This window comes from Lissotriton vulgaris, unplaced genomic scaffold (assembly GCF_964263255.1).
Source record: "Lissotriton vulgaris unplaced genomic scaffold, aLisVul1.2 SCAFFOLD_1043, whole genome shotgun sequence".
Taxonomy (NCBI): Eukaryota; Metazoa; Chordata; class Amphibia; order Caudata; family Salamandridae; genus Lissotriton; species Lissotriton vulgaris.
In genome coordinates this window covers 419,263-437,462 of record NW_028252006.1, presented here as the reverse complement: position 1 = coordinate 437,462, position 18,200 = coordinate 419,263, and the positions used below count along the sequence as shown (strand labels likewise).

The 18,200-nt window shown below is 50.8% G+C and overlaps 1 protein-coding gene across 1 annotated transcript in view; it reads right to left on the bottom strand.

The window, feature by feature from the left end:
- LOC147662694 (uncharacterized) overlaps window positions 1–18,200 on the bottom strand; it is a gene marked incomplete at its 3' end in the record, with an annotated part of 662,849 nt that overhangs the window by 348,442 nt on the left and 296,207 nt on the right. Inside the window, exons 12-13 of the mRNA XM_086950972.1 lie at window positions 15,374–15,565; window positions 14,109–14,213 (exon numbers count right to left, since the gene is read on the bottom strand). Coding sequence (XP_086807098.1) covers window positions 14,109–14,213; window positions 15,374–15,565 — 297 coding nt within the window. The remainder of the gene's footprint in view (window positions 1–14,108; window positions 14,214–15,373; window positions 15,566–18,200) is intronic.

Here is an 18,200-nt window from a genome sequence, read left to right as displayed (position 1 = left end):
AAAGATGCGATTGGCTGGCTGCCCAACAATAAGGCTCTGGGCCTAGACGGCCTTCCGGGCGAATTCTATAAAGAATTTAAGGACCTGCTGATACAGCAGCTAGCCCAGATGTTCAAGGAAGCCTATGAAGAAGGTGCCCTCCCCCAACATTGCAAGAGGTGCTACTGATAGCCCTACCGAAACCTGGGAAAGACCCCACACACTGCGAGTCATATCGCCCACTCTCCCTCATCAACATAGATGTAAAAATACTGGCCAAGACACTAGCGACTCGGATTCAACCATTGCTTAAGCTCCTGGTGCTTCCGGACCAGGCAGGCTTTATACCCACGAGGTCCACAACTCAAAACATATGTACAATCTTTACAATGTATCATAGTCAGAACCCCGAGCTGCCGGCGGCAGCCACACTTCTTGACGCGCCGAAAGCATTCGACTCAGTAGAGTGGGACTTTATGATCACCGTCCTTTCTAGGGTGGGTTTTCCGCCTGCGTTTCTAAAATGGATTGCCTTACTATACAACGAACGTAGTGCTAGGGTATGCATTAACGGCTTTACCTCACAACATTTTGAGATTAGACGCGGAACCAGACAGGGGTGCCCGCTGTCCCCTATTCTGTTTGCGCTCACGCTGGAGCCACTGGCCTGCAAAATTAGACAAAAACATCCAGAAGCGGCGCTCCAGTTTGGTCTGCGCCCGGTGGGAATTTCTCTATATGCGGATGACATGGTGTTGTACACCAAATATCCGGACAAGAATTTGAACCCACTGATCAGGGAATACCTTAGATTTGAGCAGTACTCAGGACTTAGTATAAACTGGAATAAATCTGTAGTTATCCCCTTAACGGCGGGAACCCCGGAACCAAGCTTAGACTACCCCTTGAACTGGATCACAGACCCGGTGAAGTACTTGGGAATATGGATCCACCGGGATCCGGAGATAGTGCTTAGGGAAACCTATGGCGTAGCAGTGCAAAAATTGAAAGATCAGATTGAGAGGTGGATTAAATTGCCACTATCAATGGCAGACCGAATAGCGCTCCAGAAGATGGTAGTTTTACCTAGATTCCTCTACTTATTTTGGAATATCCTGATATGGATTACGAACGCCTTCTTTGCCAGGCTGCGCACAGCACTACAACGACTAACGTGGGCCGGGAAGCAGCCCAGGGTGAGCTGGAAGGTACTCATAAAACAGTACCATCAGGGAGGGTTTGCCGCCCCGACTTACAACTGTATTATTATTGTGCGCAAGCACAACAGGCGCATTACTGGACGCAACCGCACTCCCACATCCCACCCATCGCAGTAGAAACAGGCAGTGTCCACCCCCAAAGCCTAATGCAATAATTATCGGACCCTGTAGGGAACTACCCCAAGGACGCGATACACCCAGTCAAATGCACTTCTAGAGCATGGTATACGCTGGCAACAAGGGCAAGAAAGCTGCCTCTCTATGCGCCGGCACTCCCACTGGCGAATCATCCCAAACTCTTGGTCACATTAGGGCAGAACATGAGGAAGGCACTTGGGGAGATGGGATTGGTGACACTTGGCACACTTTTCCAGAACAACACATTCCTTCCACTGCAGAGTCCATCCTTGAGCGCACACCAAACGCCACTAAAAGTCTTTGCGTACTTCAGACTACGGGCGGCACTGAGAGACCTTTATGATAAGTTCCCGGCAGAACCCACATCACTGCAAGCTCTACAAACATTACTCACTGACCCAACACGTGCGGCTTTGGTGATAAAACTGTACACTGCATTCCAGACCGAACAGTACACAGACCAGAACAGGGCACTGACGCGCTGGGAGGAAGCCACTGGGGAGCCCATTTCGGAGGACGACTGGAACTACGCCTGTACTCAACTGCACTTGCTTACACCGAACTGCAACCTACGCATCATACATTTCAGATTTATACACCAGACATATTACACACTGGACAAATTGTACCGATATGGCCTCAGAGCAAACGATAACTGCTGTAGATGCGCCGCCCCTAAGGCAGACTTCCTGCATACAGCATGGGCAAGCCCTCGACTGGCGGCATGCTGGAGGGAGGTGCTGGCAGCTCTAACCATTATGGTAGCTGAACTAATTCCAAACACGCCATTGGTATGCTTACTGGGCATGCACAAACTCAAATTACCTAGACGGCGCAAGTTGCTGGCTGTGGCACTCTTATTGGCAAAGAGACGCATCGCAATTAAGTGGGGCAGAAAACGCCCACCACGCTTCAAGGACTGGCTGTCTGACATGACATACTGCAAAGAGACACTAGGAGATTACGAAGAAAACCTGCCCCAGGCCTCTAGACCTAAAGAGTTTTGGCAACCGTTTCTAGGCTGTCTGCAAAAGCAGCAGGAAGACCAACCGACGCACGCAGGGGTTGGGACAGAGGACAACGTGGTTGGCATTGAGACAGGGGGCTCTGGGTAGTTTTCATATCCATATGCAACGTATAGTTCAATATACGATCTGTATTGTTATTAATCATGCTAATTACGACAGGAGACAGCAATGTATCTGGAAGGAATGAGTCCTGACAGAGGCACAGAAATAGTATTACGTCATGACACAACTGTAAAATTGTGATGCAACATGCTGAATTGTACTTAGGAAACGTTTTGAATGGTAATGTTGTGATATGTACTACGGATGTTACCTGGTGGATAAAAATAAAAGATTTTTTTTAAAGATTAAAAAAAAACACTGCCTCCAGCTGGCCCACCAAACACATCCTCCTACTCTACTTGATGACCCACCTCCAAGCGAAGCCGGCTCAGTTAACCACCTCCAAACACAGACCACTGCAGTCATGCCTGCTACTAACGCATCCATTTCACTCTACTCTCTCCCCTACGAAACCCGCAGTTATGCTTTTCTGTCCACCTATAAACCGCCCCTCGGATGTCACTGCGATCCAGTGAAAACCGCACACTGCTCTCCTTTCCACGAGTGACAGAAAGACTGATGGCCGGTCCCCATCTAACCACTGCCTACCAGTAAAGACAGAGCCTTTCAGCTGCAGCCCTCCCCAATGCCACTGTAGTAGTTTAAAACATGTTAAACAATCTCTTCAACTGCCCACCCCAAAACAGTTCTTCCTGCTAGCCTCTATGGCATCAAAGCTGTTCCTGTTACTTTTCATCCTCTGCATGATACACACAATAATATTAAATGTACAAAGGGTCCGATTTTTGTTTGCTCACATCAACATAAATTTACATTATGTACCCCACTAAACCATACCTCCTGTCAAAGGCAAACCTGATCCCATGTGTAGCACCAGTCAGCAAGTACCCCAAGGACAAACACCAGAGAGAATGTGCGATTCATGTAATTAAACCTACAGTGATAACGTAGCATTTCCTCAACCACTGTCAGCCCAGCGAAGTCTGCAACCGCACAGTTGCCATCAATACGGACAACGTCTAAAGCGCATTTCCACTTCCTTTTAATGGCACCTCCTGATACATATGCCTATGACTTCTGGGCGAAAATTGCAAAAAACACAGTTGATGGACAGAATGTAGAACAATGTCATACATTCACCCCAGTACAAGGATCTGGGCCTAAATCCATCGTTTTTTTGCACTCCACACCACCCTGGGTTAGACACTGGCTATATGCAAATCAGCTCTGACCCTGTGCCCCATGGGAACAGTCCAGTCCGAACTACCAAGCCATGTCTTTCCCAGACCGGAATCAAGCATCCAAGGACCGGTTTCTGGCTATCAGCCTTCATTCAGCCTGGATAGCTTGACTCCAGTGGTGTGGAGAGCCTGGGACTCACGTCTGAGTATACCCAGCACACTCGGGGTGAAAATTGCAAAAAACACAGTTGATGGACAGAATGTAGAACAATGTCATACATACACCCCAGTACAAGGATCTGGGCCTAAATCCATCGTTTTTTTGCACTCCACACCACCCTGGGCTAGACACTGGCTATATGCAAATCAGCTCTGACCCTGTGCCCCATGGGAACAGTCCAGTCTGAACTACCAAGCCATGTCTTTCCCAGACCGGAATCAAGCATCCAAGGACCAGTTTCTGGCTATCAGCTTTCATTCAGCCTGGATAGCTTGACTCCAGTGGTGTGGAGAGCCTGGGACTCACGTCTGAGTATACCCAGCACACTCGGGGTGAAAATTGCAAAAAACACAGTTGATGGACCGAATGTAGAACAATGTCATACATTCACCCCAGTACAAGGATCTGGGCCTAAATCCATCGTTTTTTTGCACTCCACACCACCCTGGGTTAGACACTGGCTATATGCTATGTTTTTTGCAATTATGACTTTTGGGCGGCATCTACCACAGACCACAGCATTCTTTGTCTCCCTAAGACTAACCAAATGCTGTTGGTGAACGCTTTTCTTTCCCCTTCCTTACGAATAACTAATGGAGGATAACAAAAAAAATATATGGTATTTTCTTATGCAAATAGCGTATCAAGAAATTGCTGCCCGCAGTCCTCACCAGATCCACAAGTATCACTATTCTGCTAGTGCACCATCCTGTCAACCCTATTATTATCTGGAGATATTTTTTATCCCTTCTGTGAACTGGGAAAAGTAATACCTTGCACGAAAACAAGTCCCTGTAAAACCTTTGCTACTTATACAGGCTCACAAAGCACTTACTTGTTTTACTAACTGTTGTTTTAAAGCAATCAGGCAACTCATTCTAGGATTGGAATTATGGCCTATAAGTGTGGAAGTTAATACTGAGACGTAGGATGATTTTTTTCATGTCTGCCAGACACTCGATCTTCGCTGCATGCACACATAATGCAACAATACAATTTAGCTTAACAAATTGTTCAGAAATGTAGCGGAAGGTAAAGAAACAGCCCATATTATTTTTACAAAGAAAAATAGACAAACGTCCACTTTATACCCGATGACATAAAAGCTTTAGCATGCACAGCTTGTCCAAATCCGCGCCATCTAATTCAGCCCTGCCAAGTACCACGCATCTAGCTTTAGACAAACACATTTCAGTGTGGTGATCCGCATCACCGCACTGAAATGCAAAATCATGCATAACAGGCATCACGCCTCCTCGGGTAGCAGTGCTGCTAATCAATGCTGGTGTAGTATTATTTCCATGTGGCCGCCGTCTGTTTTCTGGTGCTTCCCCTGTCTCCTAAATGCGATGCGGTAAATTTCATTATGCAGTACACCAGCCTGTGTGCTTGTCCTGTAATGACTGTCCCTTTTCTATGCCCACAACATTTTACTATATTTCCGTAGTGTGTCCATAAAGTTAGGTCTCGTGAGGATTTGTGGAAGGCGCGGGCGAGCCATGCATCGGCAGCCCTACGATGTCAGCCGCTTCGAGTGTGACATCTGCAAGGAATGGTTCCTGACAGGGAGCTAGGGGCTTGAGAAGGGCACCGGAGCTCTGGAGTGGTTGATGTTGTGACCCGGGATAACCTCTGCCTCCCTGCGGGGAGTGATGTGCAAAAAGGTCCTCTCTGCATGGAGGACCCGGGATCTAAGATTCCAACACAATGACACCTCAGCTCTGAAGTGCCCAATTTCATTGCTGTTTTGATGTTGGGGGAATGGAAATAATGATGAGTAAGTTTTAAAGGAATAAGATGTGGGAGTCTGTTTCCAAGCTGATTCCTACTTGTTTTCTTCTAAACTTTCACATGGCGGTAAAAGCTACTTTCAGCAGCAGACATACCGGAATGAAAAACAAAAACGTTAATTGTGAAAGTCCTGTAACTTCAGTGACCTAGGTGTATTGGTAACTCTTACCTGTGTCAAAGCATTGATTTCTTTGGATGCAAGATAGATATATAGCTGCACTGATTAGGGGTGTCACATTGAGTAATTGCTAAATGCATGACAATGGTTTCCGAAAGCCTTACTGTACCCAGGTGACATTTTATTGATATTGATACCGCACAATACACTCTCTGAGTGCATAGACATAACCTCCCCTCCCCTTACTGCCATGAATTATTGCTCCTCAGAGGGTTAGTGCCTCCAGTCATCTCTCGTAGTTCCACCTGTTACTGTGGTCAGTCACCTCACAGTCATCCAATGCCTGTTGGCCCTCCCAGGGTCCTAATGCTCCTCTTTTGACTAGAGTCCACCGAGAGGCATGCTCTAACAGTCTACTATATTGCCTCATCCAGCCTCTCAAGTTCGGGCCTCTGCCTGCTAGTCGCAGGCCCGTGAAGACTAATTTACACACACACAGAAGAGGCCAGAGGTACCCCTCCGTCCAGCAGGTGTTGTGGTAATGCACCTACAGACCTTGCTCCGCAGATGAGCTGATTGCGCTGAGGGTCTAGGTGCCTACCATGGCGCAGGGAGCTGCAGCCTAACTCTAGTCTGGGAGCATCAGAGGCACCACTGCACACACTGCTTCAGGCTCAGATCTCCCCTCCTCTCACACTCCTGGCTACATGGACGAAACACTTCGGCCCAGGGCAGTCTAGACCACAGAGTCCTAAAACATGTTAGATCCCAGTTGCACCCCAACTCAGACAGAAGATCACTGAGGTGGCACTAGAGGGTAGGTCACTGGGTCTTACTGTGATTTTAGCATCCCAGAAACGGACTGATCACTCATAGATGAAAGCAGCTCTTTTTGGAAGGTTTAATCTGACCTCAGATTAGCATTTAAAAAAAACTTTGCAGCATTTCTATGCAGAGTAACCAGACATTATGGGAGGCCTGATTGGAACTTGAATGAAGTGCCACTTTTAAAGTGCTGGAGTAAGTGTAACCTGGCACAGGCAAACCTCTGATTTCTGCAGAGAACTTCCTATGTATTTATTTTGTAGATTTACATTAACATGTAGCAGATGGAAAACTGCTTGGCGCTTGTAAGTTTGCAAAGACACCTGGCAGGCTGGACACCATGAGGGAGCAGAGCAATACACCTCAATTAGAACACATTTTCACACTGATTCACTCATAGATGCCAAGGTTTCAGATTGGTAAATGTGACGTTTTCATAATTTAACTGTAATAATGGGTCACATTCACGCAGTCTGACTCTGCTCAGTTTTCAGTAGCCTGCTGTTAGCGCACTTTTGTTCAGTGACTTTTTTTAGAGTTTCTAGTTGTTAAAATTGGTGTAATTATGTTATTTATATGTTTCCCTCCTCTACATTACTTGATTTTGCTCACGGGAAAGTGTCACTCATTGTCGTTGAAATGTCACTCATAATTACACTGAAATTATGAAAATGTCACATATAGCAATCTGAAACCTTGGCAGCTATGCTAATTCTACCACACACAGCACATTTAAACATCTCATAATTACATGCCAAACAATTCAACTATAAATAATTTAACCCTACAACATTCAATACCACATAATTACAATCCTAAAAATAAAAAAAAACACATATTTCCACTTCACTCTATACCACATCACATAATAACATTCCACACAACTTAATACCACTCCAAACCACATGATTACACTCCACATAACACAATTCAACTACACATAATTCCACTTCAACCTTTATAACTATTTACACTCAACTCCAAAACACATAATTACCCTCCACAAAATACAACTCTGCAACATGCTGCATAAATCCACTCCGCACAATTATACACCACACCATGCCACATAATTCCACATGTCCTAGTCACAGAAAATTGAAGCTATTTGCCCAGAATCACAAGATGTTGAGCCGAAGCAGAGACTCGAACTTGAATCCCCAGCTCCAAAGTGGGTAGCTACGGCTGTCACGCCACACCCTCCCCTTCAACCTGTCGAAAACGCATGTGACGTACCAAAACAAAACAAACCTGGCTGTAACTCTGCTGAAAAAAGTACAAAACTCATTTTGCACTGATTTGCCAGCATAAATGCCATTGTGGACTGGTCATTAAGTGCAAAATTGCTTAGTCACTTAAGAAAGACAGGTAATCATGATATAACCATTGTACTGTATTATCGCACAAGTTACTACTTGTGTAACAATATATCTGTAAGAGACATTAGTTAGTGATAGATTCCTTACCTTAGAATATCCCCAGCCGTCAGACTGGATCCGGAAAGTTTTGCGTAGCAGTACCCTTGCGCGTCGGTAGGCGTCGTCTGCGGCTCCGCGTCCGTCATCGGCGTCGTGGACGCCGTGATGACGTGGTCGGAGTACTTTGACGCCGCCTCCGCGTGCTGACGTCAGTTCTTAGCCACAGCTTTTCCGCACCAGAAGCGCAGAGCCATGACAAAAACCGACACTGGTGCCAAGGAACTAGGGCCCTGAAAGGGGATGACCTTAACCCTAGATATCGGTTCGCAGAACGGGGAGGATGGGTGGGTCGGTAAGGAATCTATCACTAACTAATGTCTCTTACAGATATATCGTTACACAAGTAGTAACTTGTGCATCTGAAAGAGACACGTTAGTGATAGATTCCTTACCTTAGAATAGATACCCCAGCAATACCAACCCCGTGTTGGTGGGTCTGCGAATCAATATTTACACCAGAAAGTCCTGGAGAACGGAACGGCCGAAGTAGCCATCCCTCCGGACTTGACTGTCCAGGCAGTAGTGCCTTGCAAACGTGTGCAATGAGGCCCACGTAGCTGCCTGGCAAATGTCCTGCAAGGGCACACCGCGGCCCAAGGCAGTCGTAGTGGCCGTGGCTCGAGTGGAATGAGCCCTCAGCCCAACAGGGGGTTCCTTCTTAGCCAAGGAGTAACACGCCTGGATGCACATGATAATCCATCGAGAAATGGTCCTCTTGTGCACCGCTTTCCCTTTCTTAGCGCCCCCGTACCCAACAAAGAGTTGATCATCCACCCAGAACTGGCGTGTGCGATCCAGATAGAACGAGAGCTCACGTTTTGGGTCCAGACGGTGGAGCCTCTCCTCCTCTCTCGAGGGGTGCGGAGGCGGAAAGAAGGTGGGCAATGTGATGGACTGCCCAATGTGGAAGGCCGTGACCACCTTAGGCAAGAAGGAGGGCCTAGTCCTCAAAACAACCTTGTCCGGATGGACTGAAAGGAAATGAGGCTTACAAGAAAGAGCCTGGAGCTCACTCACTCTCCTGGCAGAGGTGATGGCTACCAGGAAGGCAGTCTTCAAAGAAAGGAGGCGAAGAGGACAGTTGTGAAGTGGCTCAAAGGGAGCGCACATCAGAAATGTGAGAACCAGGTTCAAGTCCCACTGAGGCATCACGAAGGGAACAGGAGGAAAAGTATGAGTGATGCCCTTCAGGAATCGATTTACGATAGGGGACTTGAACAAAGAAGGTTGGTCAGGCAGCCTCAGAAAGGCTGAAAGAGCCGAAAGATAGCCCTTGATAGTGCCCAGAGCAGAGCCCTGCTGGGCAAGAGAAAGAAGGAAGAGAAGAACCTCAGAGAGAGGGGCATTGAGGGGATCCACAGCCTTTGCTGTGCACCATGCCACAAATCTGTTCCACCTGCAGGCGTATACCGTCTTTGTGGAGGGACGCCTGGCTGCCAGAATGATGTTGCAAACTTCAGGAGGCAAGTTTAATGGCCTCAACTGTCGCCGCTCAATCTCCATGCATGGAGGTGGAGACTGGACAGGTTCGGGTGGAGGACCGTCCCCTGCTGCTGCGACAGAAGGTCCTCCTGAAGAGGCAGACGAACCGGGGGATCGACTGACATACTGAGTAGCTCGGGATACCAGTACCTTCGTGCCCAGTCCGGAGCCACAAGGATGACTTGTGCCCGGTCGCGCTTGATCTTCTTCAGCACTCTGGGCAGAAGAGGTATAGGCGGAAAGGCGTACAACAGACCGCAGCTCCACTCGCGACGAAAAGCGTCTACGAGCGAGTGCCGCCTTGGAAATTCCAACGTGCAGAACTGATGACATTGCTCGTTTTCTTCGGTGGCGAATAGATCTAACCAAGGCTCTCCCCATCGCAGAAAGAGGCCTTGCGCCATGTCCGAGTTCAGACGCCATTCGTGATCCATCGAGCACCGACGGCTGAGTTCGTCCGCCCTGGCGTTTAGAGAACCTGCCAGGTGTTGAACCACCAGAGTCACGCCCTGATGTTCCAGCCATTGCCAGAGGCGCAGAGCCTCCTGGCATAGGGTCCACGACCCCACCCCGCCCTGTTTGTTGCAGTACCACATGGCGGTGGTGTTGTCCGTGAACACCTGCACTGCACTCCCCCGTACAGACGGGAGGAATGCTTTCAGTGCCAGACGAATCGCCTGTAGCTCCAACAGATTGATATGGAGCCGGGACTCCGCCGGAGACAGAGTCCTCTGATCTCCGCCTCTCCCAAGTGGCCTCCCCAGCCCTGGAGGGACGCGTCCGTCACAACCACGTGCTCCGGTTGGGGAAGGGAGAGGGATCTGCCGTTGACCCAATCGCGGTCCGTGAGCCACCACTGCAGCTGTCTTGCAGTGCCCTCCGAGATCAGGACATGGTCGGACAGGTTGCCCTGGTGCTGGGCCCACTGAAACTTCAGGTCCCACTGCAGAGCCCGCATCCGCCACCGTGCGTGATGCACCAGAAGGATGCAGGAGGCCATCAGCCCCAGAAGCCGCAGCGTCAACCTGACCGAAACCCGGGATAACGGCCCGAAGATCGGAATCAGAGCCTGTATATCCCGAACCCGCTGTTCGGGCGGGTAAACCCGAAACTGCGCCGAGTCGAGAAACGCTCCGATAAAAAGGAGCTTCTGAGAGGGGCACAGGTGTGACTTGGCACATTGATGGAAAATCCCAGCAGGTGCAGGAGATCCGCCGTAGTCTGGAGGTGGCTGACGACTGCCTGGGGCGAGCCCGCCTTCAACAACCAGTCGTCGAGGTAGGGGAAGACTGAAACCCCTAACCTGCACAGGTGAGCTGCGACCACCGCCATCACCTTCGTGAACACCCGTGGGGCGCTGGTAAGGCCGAAGGGGAGCACGGTAAACTGAAAGTGCTCGAGGCCTTCCGTGAACCGCAGGTAACGCCGGTGGGCCGGCATGACGGGGATGTGAAAATACGCGTCCTGCAAGTCCAACGCTACCATCCAGTCTCCTGGGTCTAGGGCAGCCAAGACCTGAGCCAGTGTCAGCATTTTGAACTTCTCCTTCCGGAGAAAGCCGTTGACGTTCCTCAGATCCAAGATAGGGCGTAGGCCCCCTTTGCCCTTCTTGGGTACCAGGAAGTAGTGGGAGTAGCAACCACGTCCTACTTCTGGCCCAGGAACGCGCTTGATGGCCCCCTTGGCCAAGAGGGCCGAAACTTCCTCCTGCAGGAGCCGCAAGTGATCCCCGATACACGGTGGTGTTGCGGTGGCATGGCTTGAGGGGTCGTCTCGAAGGGGAGGGAGTAGCCCCTGCGGACGATCTGCAGCACCCACCTGTTTGAAGTGACGGTGCGCCAGTGAGAGTGGTGATAGCGAACCCTGCCTCCCACTGGCGTCACATGGGCCGAAAAGCACGGACTAGGAGGGCTTAGAGGCGGATGCTGCGGGGGCAGGTGTGGACTGGCTGCGCTTGATTCCCCGACCGCCTCAACGGCTAAGGGACGAGAACACTTTCTTGCCATAGGCATCGTACCTCTTGGATTCCCGATCGGGGGGAGCCGTCGGGAAGGCGGTCTGGGAGTTAGAGGCCTGGTTAACCAGACTCTCGGGGGTGGGGTGGGTGGACAGGAAACCCGGGTCGCCCGGGGCCGGGCGGTGGCGTCTGGCCACGTTCCTATCTACAGGCGAACCTGTAGCGGGCCTGGACCAAGTGCCCATAAGAACGTCCGTCAAGGCCTCATTAAACGGCAGCAGAGGCTCCATGGAGCATGACTGCGGCTTAAGGACCTCAGTGAGGAGGTTAGTCCTCACGGCCGCGACGGGGAGCTCAAGGCCCAAGGCCTTAGCAGCCCTCATCAACACCACACTATATGTAGCGCCCTCCTCCGAAGCCACGGTAGGAGGAGAGACGAATCCAGTGTCTGGATAGGTGTCCAGGCCACTGGCCTCCCCAAGGTCTCCTGTCCAGTCCATGCTAGACTGACATTCCCTTGTCAGAGGGTCCTCAGACCCCTCCCAATCCTCCTCTTCCCCCATCTCCTGAGATTCAGGGTCATAAGTGAATGAGGACGGTTCATAGAAATGAAAATCTCCGAACGGCGTTGAGAGCGGCGCCGATAGGCGTCGTCCCGACGTCGGAACCGTTTGAGAGGAGGCATCGGGGCTGGCGCCGCCCGAGGACGACGCCGGAGGGGACACCACACGGACCGACCCCAGGGGGGTCGTAAGGTCCACCGGGGACGGTCCATCGCCCGAGGAGGGTCCAGCGGTACCCCGCGGCGCCGGGCCCGAAGGCACCAACGACGCCGGGGCCGCTGTACCCTGCGGCGCCGGGCCCGAGGGCACCGGGGGTGTCGGGATCATGGAGCCCTGCGGCGCCGGGCACGAAGGCGCCGGCGGCGTCGAGGCCGAAGCACCCGACCCACTAGGGCCCCCCGACGGGTTCACTGGGCCCGAAGGCGCCGCGGAACCCGTCGGAGGAGAAAGGGACCTCATGGCCATGAGGAAACGCTCGATCTCCTCCGGCGTCGCGTTCAGCCCAGGGACCGGGGGGTATGGGGCTGAACGCGGCGCACGCGACTCCCGAGGAGCCGCGTGGGCGGTGTCACCCGAACCCCCGGCCGCATCGCGCGAGCGTCGGGGGGAGTCGGGAGTCGGAAGAGCGATGATGTCTCTTCGACTTCTTGTGCTTCTTACCTGACGACTTGGAACCGGAGGAGTGGCGCAGACTCCCGGAGCTGTGACGGCTCCGTCCCCGCGACCTGTCCCTCGACCTCCCGTGGGACCGGGACCTCACCCGGCGCGGGGCCGACTGGCGGATTTCGAGCCGCCTGCGGGACCGCTCCCGCCTGGCCTTCCTCGAAAGGGCCCGACAGTCGGAGCAGGCCTCGTCGTCATGGTCGACGCCCAAACACATCAGGCACAGGCGGTGGGGATCCGTGACCGACATGGTACGGTGCACTCGTCACAATGCTTGAATCCGGGCATCCCTAACGGCACCGTCGGAGTCGTGAAGACTTCGAAATGGATCAAAAGATCACAAAAAAGTTTGGTCAAAAAGTGACTAGGGAACTGCTCTTTCCAGATCTGCGCTGGCTGGCGCGGAAAAAAGAAGAACTGACGTCAGCACGCGGAGTACTCCGACGACGTCATCACAGCGCCAACGACGCCGACGACGGACGCGGAGCCGCAGACGACGCCTACCGACGTGCAAGGGTACTGCTACGCAAAACTTTCCGGATCCAGTCTGACGCCTGGGGATATTCTAAGGTGTGGAATCTATCACTAACGTGTCTCTTTCAGATATGTTGCTTGCAATAGCACGTCTATACATTTATTTTTATGCTAAGTTTTCTACAGCATAGGCTAAGCTTCAGGAGTACTACAACGGCATGGTATATATCTCAAGTGGCTGTACAATATTAAATATGGTATTGAATCCAGAAAATTCACACCCACGCTGAAAACCTACTTTATCTCAGTGTCTCTGCCCTTTGTAGGAATGCTTTCAGTGCCGTCTCTTCTAGAGTGCTGATACTGTCTGCCACTTGCCGCACATAGTGAGCTGGCAGTTTTGGAATCTCATAGAATATCTTCAGTGCTTAATTTGTAAAGTGCCAGGGACCTCGTCAGGAGGCCACTACAGCCTGTAACACCTATTGTCCTCGCCAGCGCAGCCAAAGTCAGCAACAGCACAAGTACTAACCATCAAACTCCTACAAGTGTGAGAATTCAGACTTTTCCAGGCCCCCAATGCTACACCAGCTTGGGTGGCAAGTATTAGTCATTTTTTTACTGTATATTGAAGTAATAAACAACTGTTGTTGTCCTCATCTCTAAATTAGATATACAGCACCACCATGTGGCAGACTGTCATAAGACCCAATGTTGACTATTAAGTGCGGGTGCCGAGCACCAGAAACCACCAGCTCAAATTAAGCACTGATTTCTCAATCATGAATACAAATGTGTTAGTATTGTTTAATACTTAGCATCATAATGTTGTGCCCTTGACCTACTTCTGTTTGTATTGGTGCTATAAGAGTTTTTAACAGACACGCCGGCATGTATCGTCAGTTTGAAGTTACTTGTTTCTACTTACCCACCGCCATCGTTCGGCCCCCCAGAACATCCGGAAGCTGAATCACCGTTTTCAGGTGAGCCACTCTCGTCGGGCATTTTGGACACCAGTTTCTTAGCGCGTTTGCTACAATAAACATGAAACAAAACCAGAATTTTTGAGAAGTGGCTTGCAGGAGTAGAACTTTTATACTTGCATCAATACTCACTAAAGGCAAAAATGCAGGCCCCTGCAGAGCAACATGTCCCCACCCTTGAGACGATACCCTTTCGGCTTAAAGGATGTCAGGGTCCCCTCATCATAGGTAGGGTGACCAGATGTCCAGGTTTTCCCCGGACAGTCACGGTTTTCGGTGGACTGTCTCGGTGTCCAGACACATTTCTTCATTTTGCATAAATGTCCCGGTTTTTGGGACAAATGTCAGGTAATTGCAATTTTAAGGAGAATTGGAAGGCATGTTCTCTTTACACGGGCGTTTCAGAAAAAATAATAAATTAAGAAATGTATTCTGCTTCCGTTAGGCAGCACAGGAGGAGTTCGGAATGCGGAAAAGGGCTGGAGGCATAGGGTGGAGGTCCTTCCATGGATAATATTAAGTAAATTTGGTATTGAAAATGTGAGTGTGTGTGTATATACACATATATATGTGTGTCTGTATATACCAGGCGGGCAACTAGAGCCAAATTTCGGGTGGGGGGGTGAAAAATATTTGGGGGGGGCAAATTCTTCCAACCATAGACAGAGTGACTGAAAGAAGGGGTGAAAACACAACAAACGCCTAATTTACAAGTAAATGGTCTTTTAAAGACCTGTTAAGTACTCGGGTGCGGCTGCAATTAGATGGTCGCCAGCTCGCAAATCTGTGGCAGCCCGGGCTGACACACATGACGGTGGAGGGGGGAATGGGGGGGGGGGCTGAAGCACTGAGAGCCTAATGGGTGTTGACCGCCTGGTACATACCCATATAGATGTGTGTGTACACGTTTAAAAGAATTCCATATATGTATGTATGTGTATGTATATATATATATATATATATATATATATATATATATATATATATATATACACATTTACAAGGCTATGCAAAAGCCAGGACAGGCCAGATGTAGAAGTAAAACTAAAGGCTTCAGTCCTACTTTATTTCCGGCGTGTCCCGGTTTTTGGTTCTCAAACTCTGGTCACCCTAATCGGAAGGGTAGGCGTGGGGGTATCATTTTGAGTTACGCCATTGAGCTCTACCTACACTCACAGAGCGAAATGAATATTGAAGCAAACAAACGTACCTGCGTGCAGTGACTGCAGCGAACGCAATGAAGAGTGTGGAGACAGTTGCGAGCCCGGCGCCTAATACAATGTTCACTATGGTTTGAGGAGACATGGACACTTTCGGCTTCTTTTCGACATCAGCAGACACTTTTTTTCCAAGCACCTTACTTAGCTCCTTTTCCACGTCTTTGGACATTTCTTTAAACTTTCTGAAAAAACGGAAAAGTAGGAACACTGTTTGAAGCTATTTCTTCATAAACCTTTCAAAAATAGTTTCATAGAGAATGTAATCTTTCAGAGGGGAACACTTTTTATTACTACATTCTGGGATGTGTAATCCTGTTGACGAACAAGTTACTTACCTTCGGTAACGATATATCTGTAAGAAACATTAGTTAGTGTTAGATTCCTTACCTTAGAATATCCCCAGGCGTCAGTCTGGATCCGGAAACTTTTGCGTAGCAGTACCCCTGCGCGTCGGTAGGCGTCGTCTGCAGGCGTCCCCTGCGGCTCCGCGTCCGTCGTCGGCGTCGTGCGCCGTGATGACGTCGCTGGAGTACATAGACGCCGCCTCCGCGCGCTGACGTCAGTTCTTTGCACACAGCATTTCCGCGCCAGGAGACGCAGAGCCATGAGAGAACCAACACTGGTGCCATGTTAAAACTAGGGCCCTGAAAGGGATGACCTTAACCCTAGGTATCAGTTCGCAGAACGGGGAGGATGGGTGGGTTCGGTAAGGAATCTAACACTAACTAATGTTTCTTACAGATATATCGTTACCGAAGGTAAGTAACTTGTTCATCTGAAAGAAACACGTTAGTGTTAGATTCCTTACCTTAGAATACATACCCCAGCAATACCAACCCCGGTGGTGGGTCTGCGAACCAATACAAAACTACACCAGAAAGTCCTGGAGGACAGAACGGCCAAAGAAGCCATCCCTCCGGACTTGACTGTCCAGGCAGTAGTGCCTCGCAAAGGTGTGCAGCGAGGCCCACGTAGTCGCCTGGCAAATGTCCTGCAAGGGGACTCCCCGGCCCAGGGCAGTAGTAGCCGCCGTGGCCCGAGTGGAATGGGCCCTCAGCCCAACAGGAGGCTCCTTCCGAGCCAAAGAGTAGCACGCTTTGATGCAGAGGACGACCCATCGAGAGATGGTTCGTTTACAAACCGCCCGTCCCTTCTTCGCACCCACGTAGCCAACAAACAGTTGGTCATCCACCCGGAACTGGCGTGTGCGATCCATGTAAAATGAAAGCGCACGTTTTGGGTCCAGACGATGGAGCCGCTCTTCATCCTTTGAAGGATGCGGAGGCGGGAAGAAGGAAGGGAGGGTGATGGACTGCCCGATGTGAAAGGCCGAAACAACCTTGGGCAGGAAAGAAGGTCTAGTCCTCAGAACCACCTTGTCAGGATGAATGGACAGGAAAGGAGGTTGGACAGAAAGAGCCTGGAGCTCACTCACCCTCCTGGCAGAGGTGATGGCAACCAGGAAAGCCGTCTTTAAAGTCAGGAGACGGAGAGGGCAAGAATGAAGGGGCTCAAAGGGAGCACACATCAGGAAAGTTAGAACCAGGTTCAAATCCCACTGAGGCATCACAAACGGAACAGGTGGAAACATGTGAGTGATGCCTTTCAAGAATCGAGTTACAATCGGGGATTTGAACAAAGAAGGCTGATCAGGAAGCCTCAAAAAGGCTGAAAGGGCAGAAAGGTAGTCCTTGATAGTGCCCAGAGCAGAGCCCTGCTGGGCAAGAGAAAGAAGAAACAGAAGAACCTCCGAAAGAGGGGCAGAAAGAGGGTCCACAGCCTTTGCTGTGCACCATGCCACAAATCTGTTCCACCGACAGGCGTATACCGACTTAGTGGAGGGACGCCTGGCTGCCAGAATAACATCACAGACTTCAGGAGGCAAGTCAAATGGCCTCAACTGCCGCCGCTCAATCTCCAAGCATGGAGGTGGAGACTGGACAGGTTCGGGTGGAGGACCGTCCCCTGCTGCTGCGACAGAAGGTCCTCCTGAAGGGGCAGGCGGATCGGGGGACCGACTGACATGCTGAGTAGCTCGGGATACCAGTACCTTCGAGCCCAGTCCGGAGCCACAAGGATAACTTGGGCCCGGTCGCGCCTGATCTTCTTCAGCACTCTGGGCAGAAGTGGTATAGGCGGAAAGGCGTATAACAGACCGCAACTCCACTCGCGCCGAAAGGCGTCGCCGTGCGAGTGCCGTCTTGGAAACTCCAACGCGCAGAACTGATGACATTGCGCGTTCTCTTCTGTGGCGAATAGATCTAACCAAGGCTCTCCCCATTGCAGAAAGATGCCTTGCGCCACGTCCGAGTTCAGACGCCATTCGTGATCCATCGAGCACCGACGGCTGAGTTCGTCCGCCCTGGCGTTCAGAGAACCTGCCAGGTGTTGAACCGTCAGAGTCACGCCCTGACGTTCCAGCCATTGCCAGAGGCGCAGAGCCTCCTGGCAAAGGGTCCACGACCCCACTCCGCCCTGTTTGTTGCAGTACCACATGGCGGTGGTGTTGTCGGTGAACACCTGCACTACACTCCCGTTGACAAAGGGGAGGAATGCCTTCAGTGCCAGACGAATCGCCCGCAGCTCCAACAGATTGATATGGAGCCGGGACTCCGCCGGAGACCAGATGCCTCTGATCTCTGCCTCCCCCAAGTGGCCACCCCAGCCCTGGAGGGACGCGTCCGTCACGACAACGTGCTCCGGTTGGGGAAGGGAGAGGGACTTGCCCCTGACCCAATCGCGGTCCGTAAGCCACCACTGCAGTTGTCTCGCAGTGCCCTCCGAGATCAAGACGTGGTCGGACAAGTTGCCCTGATG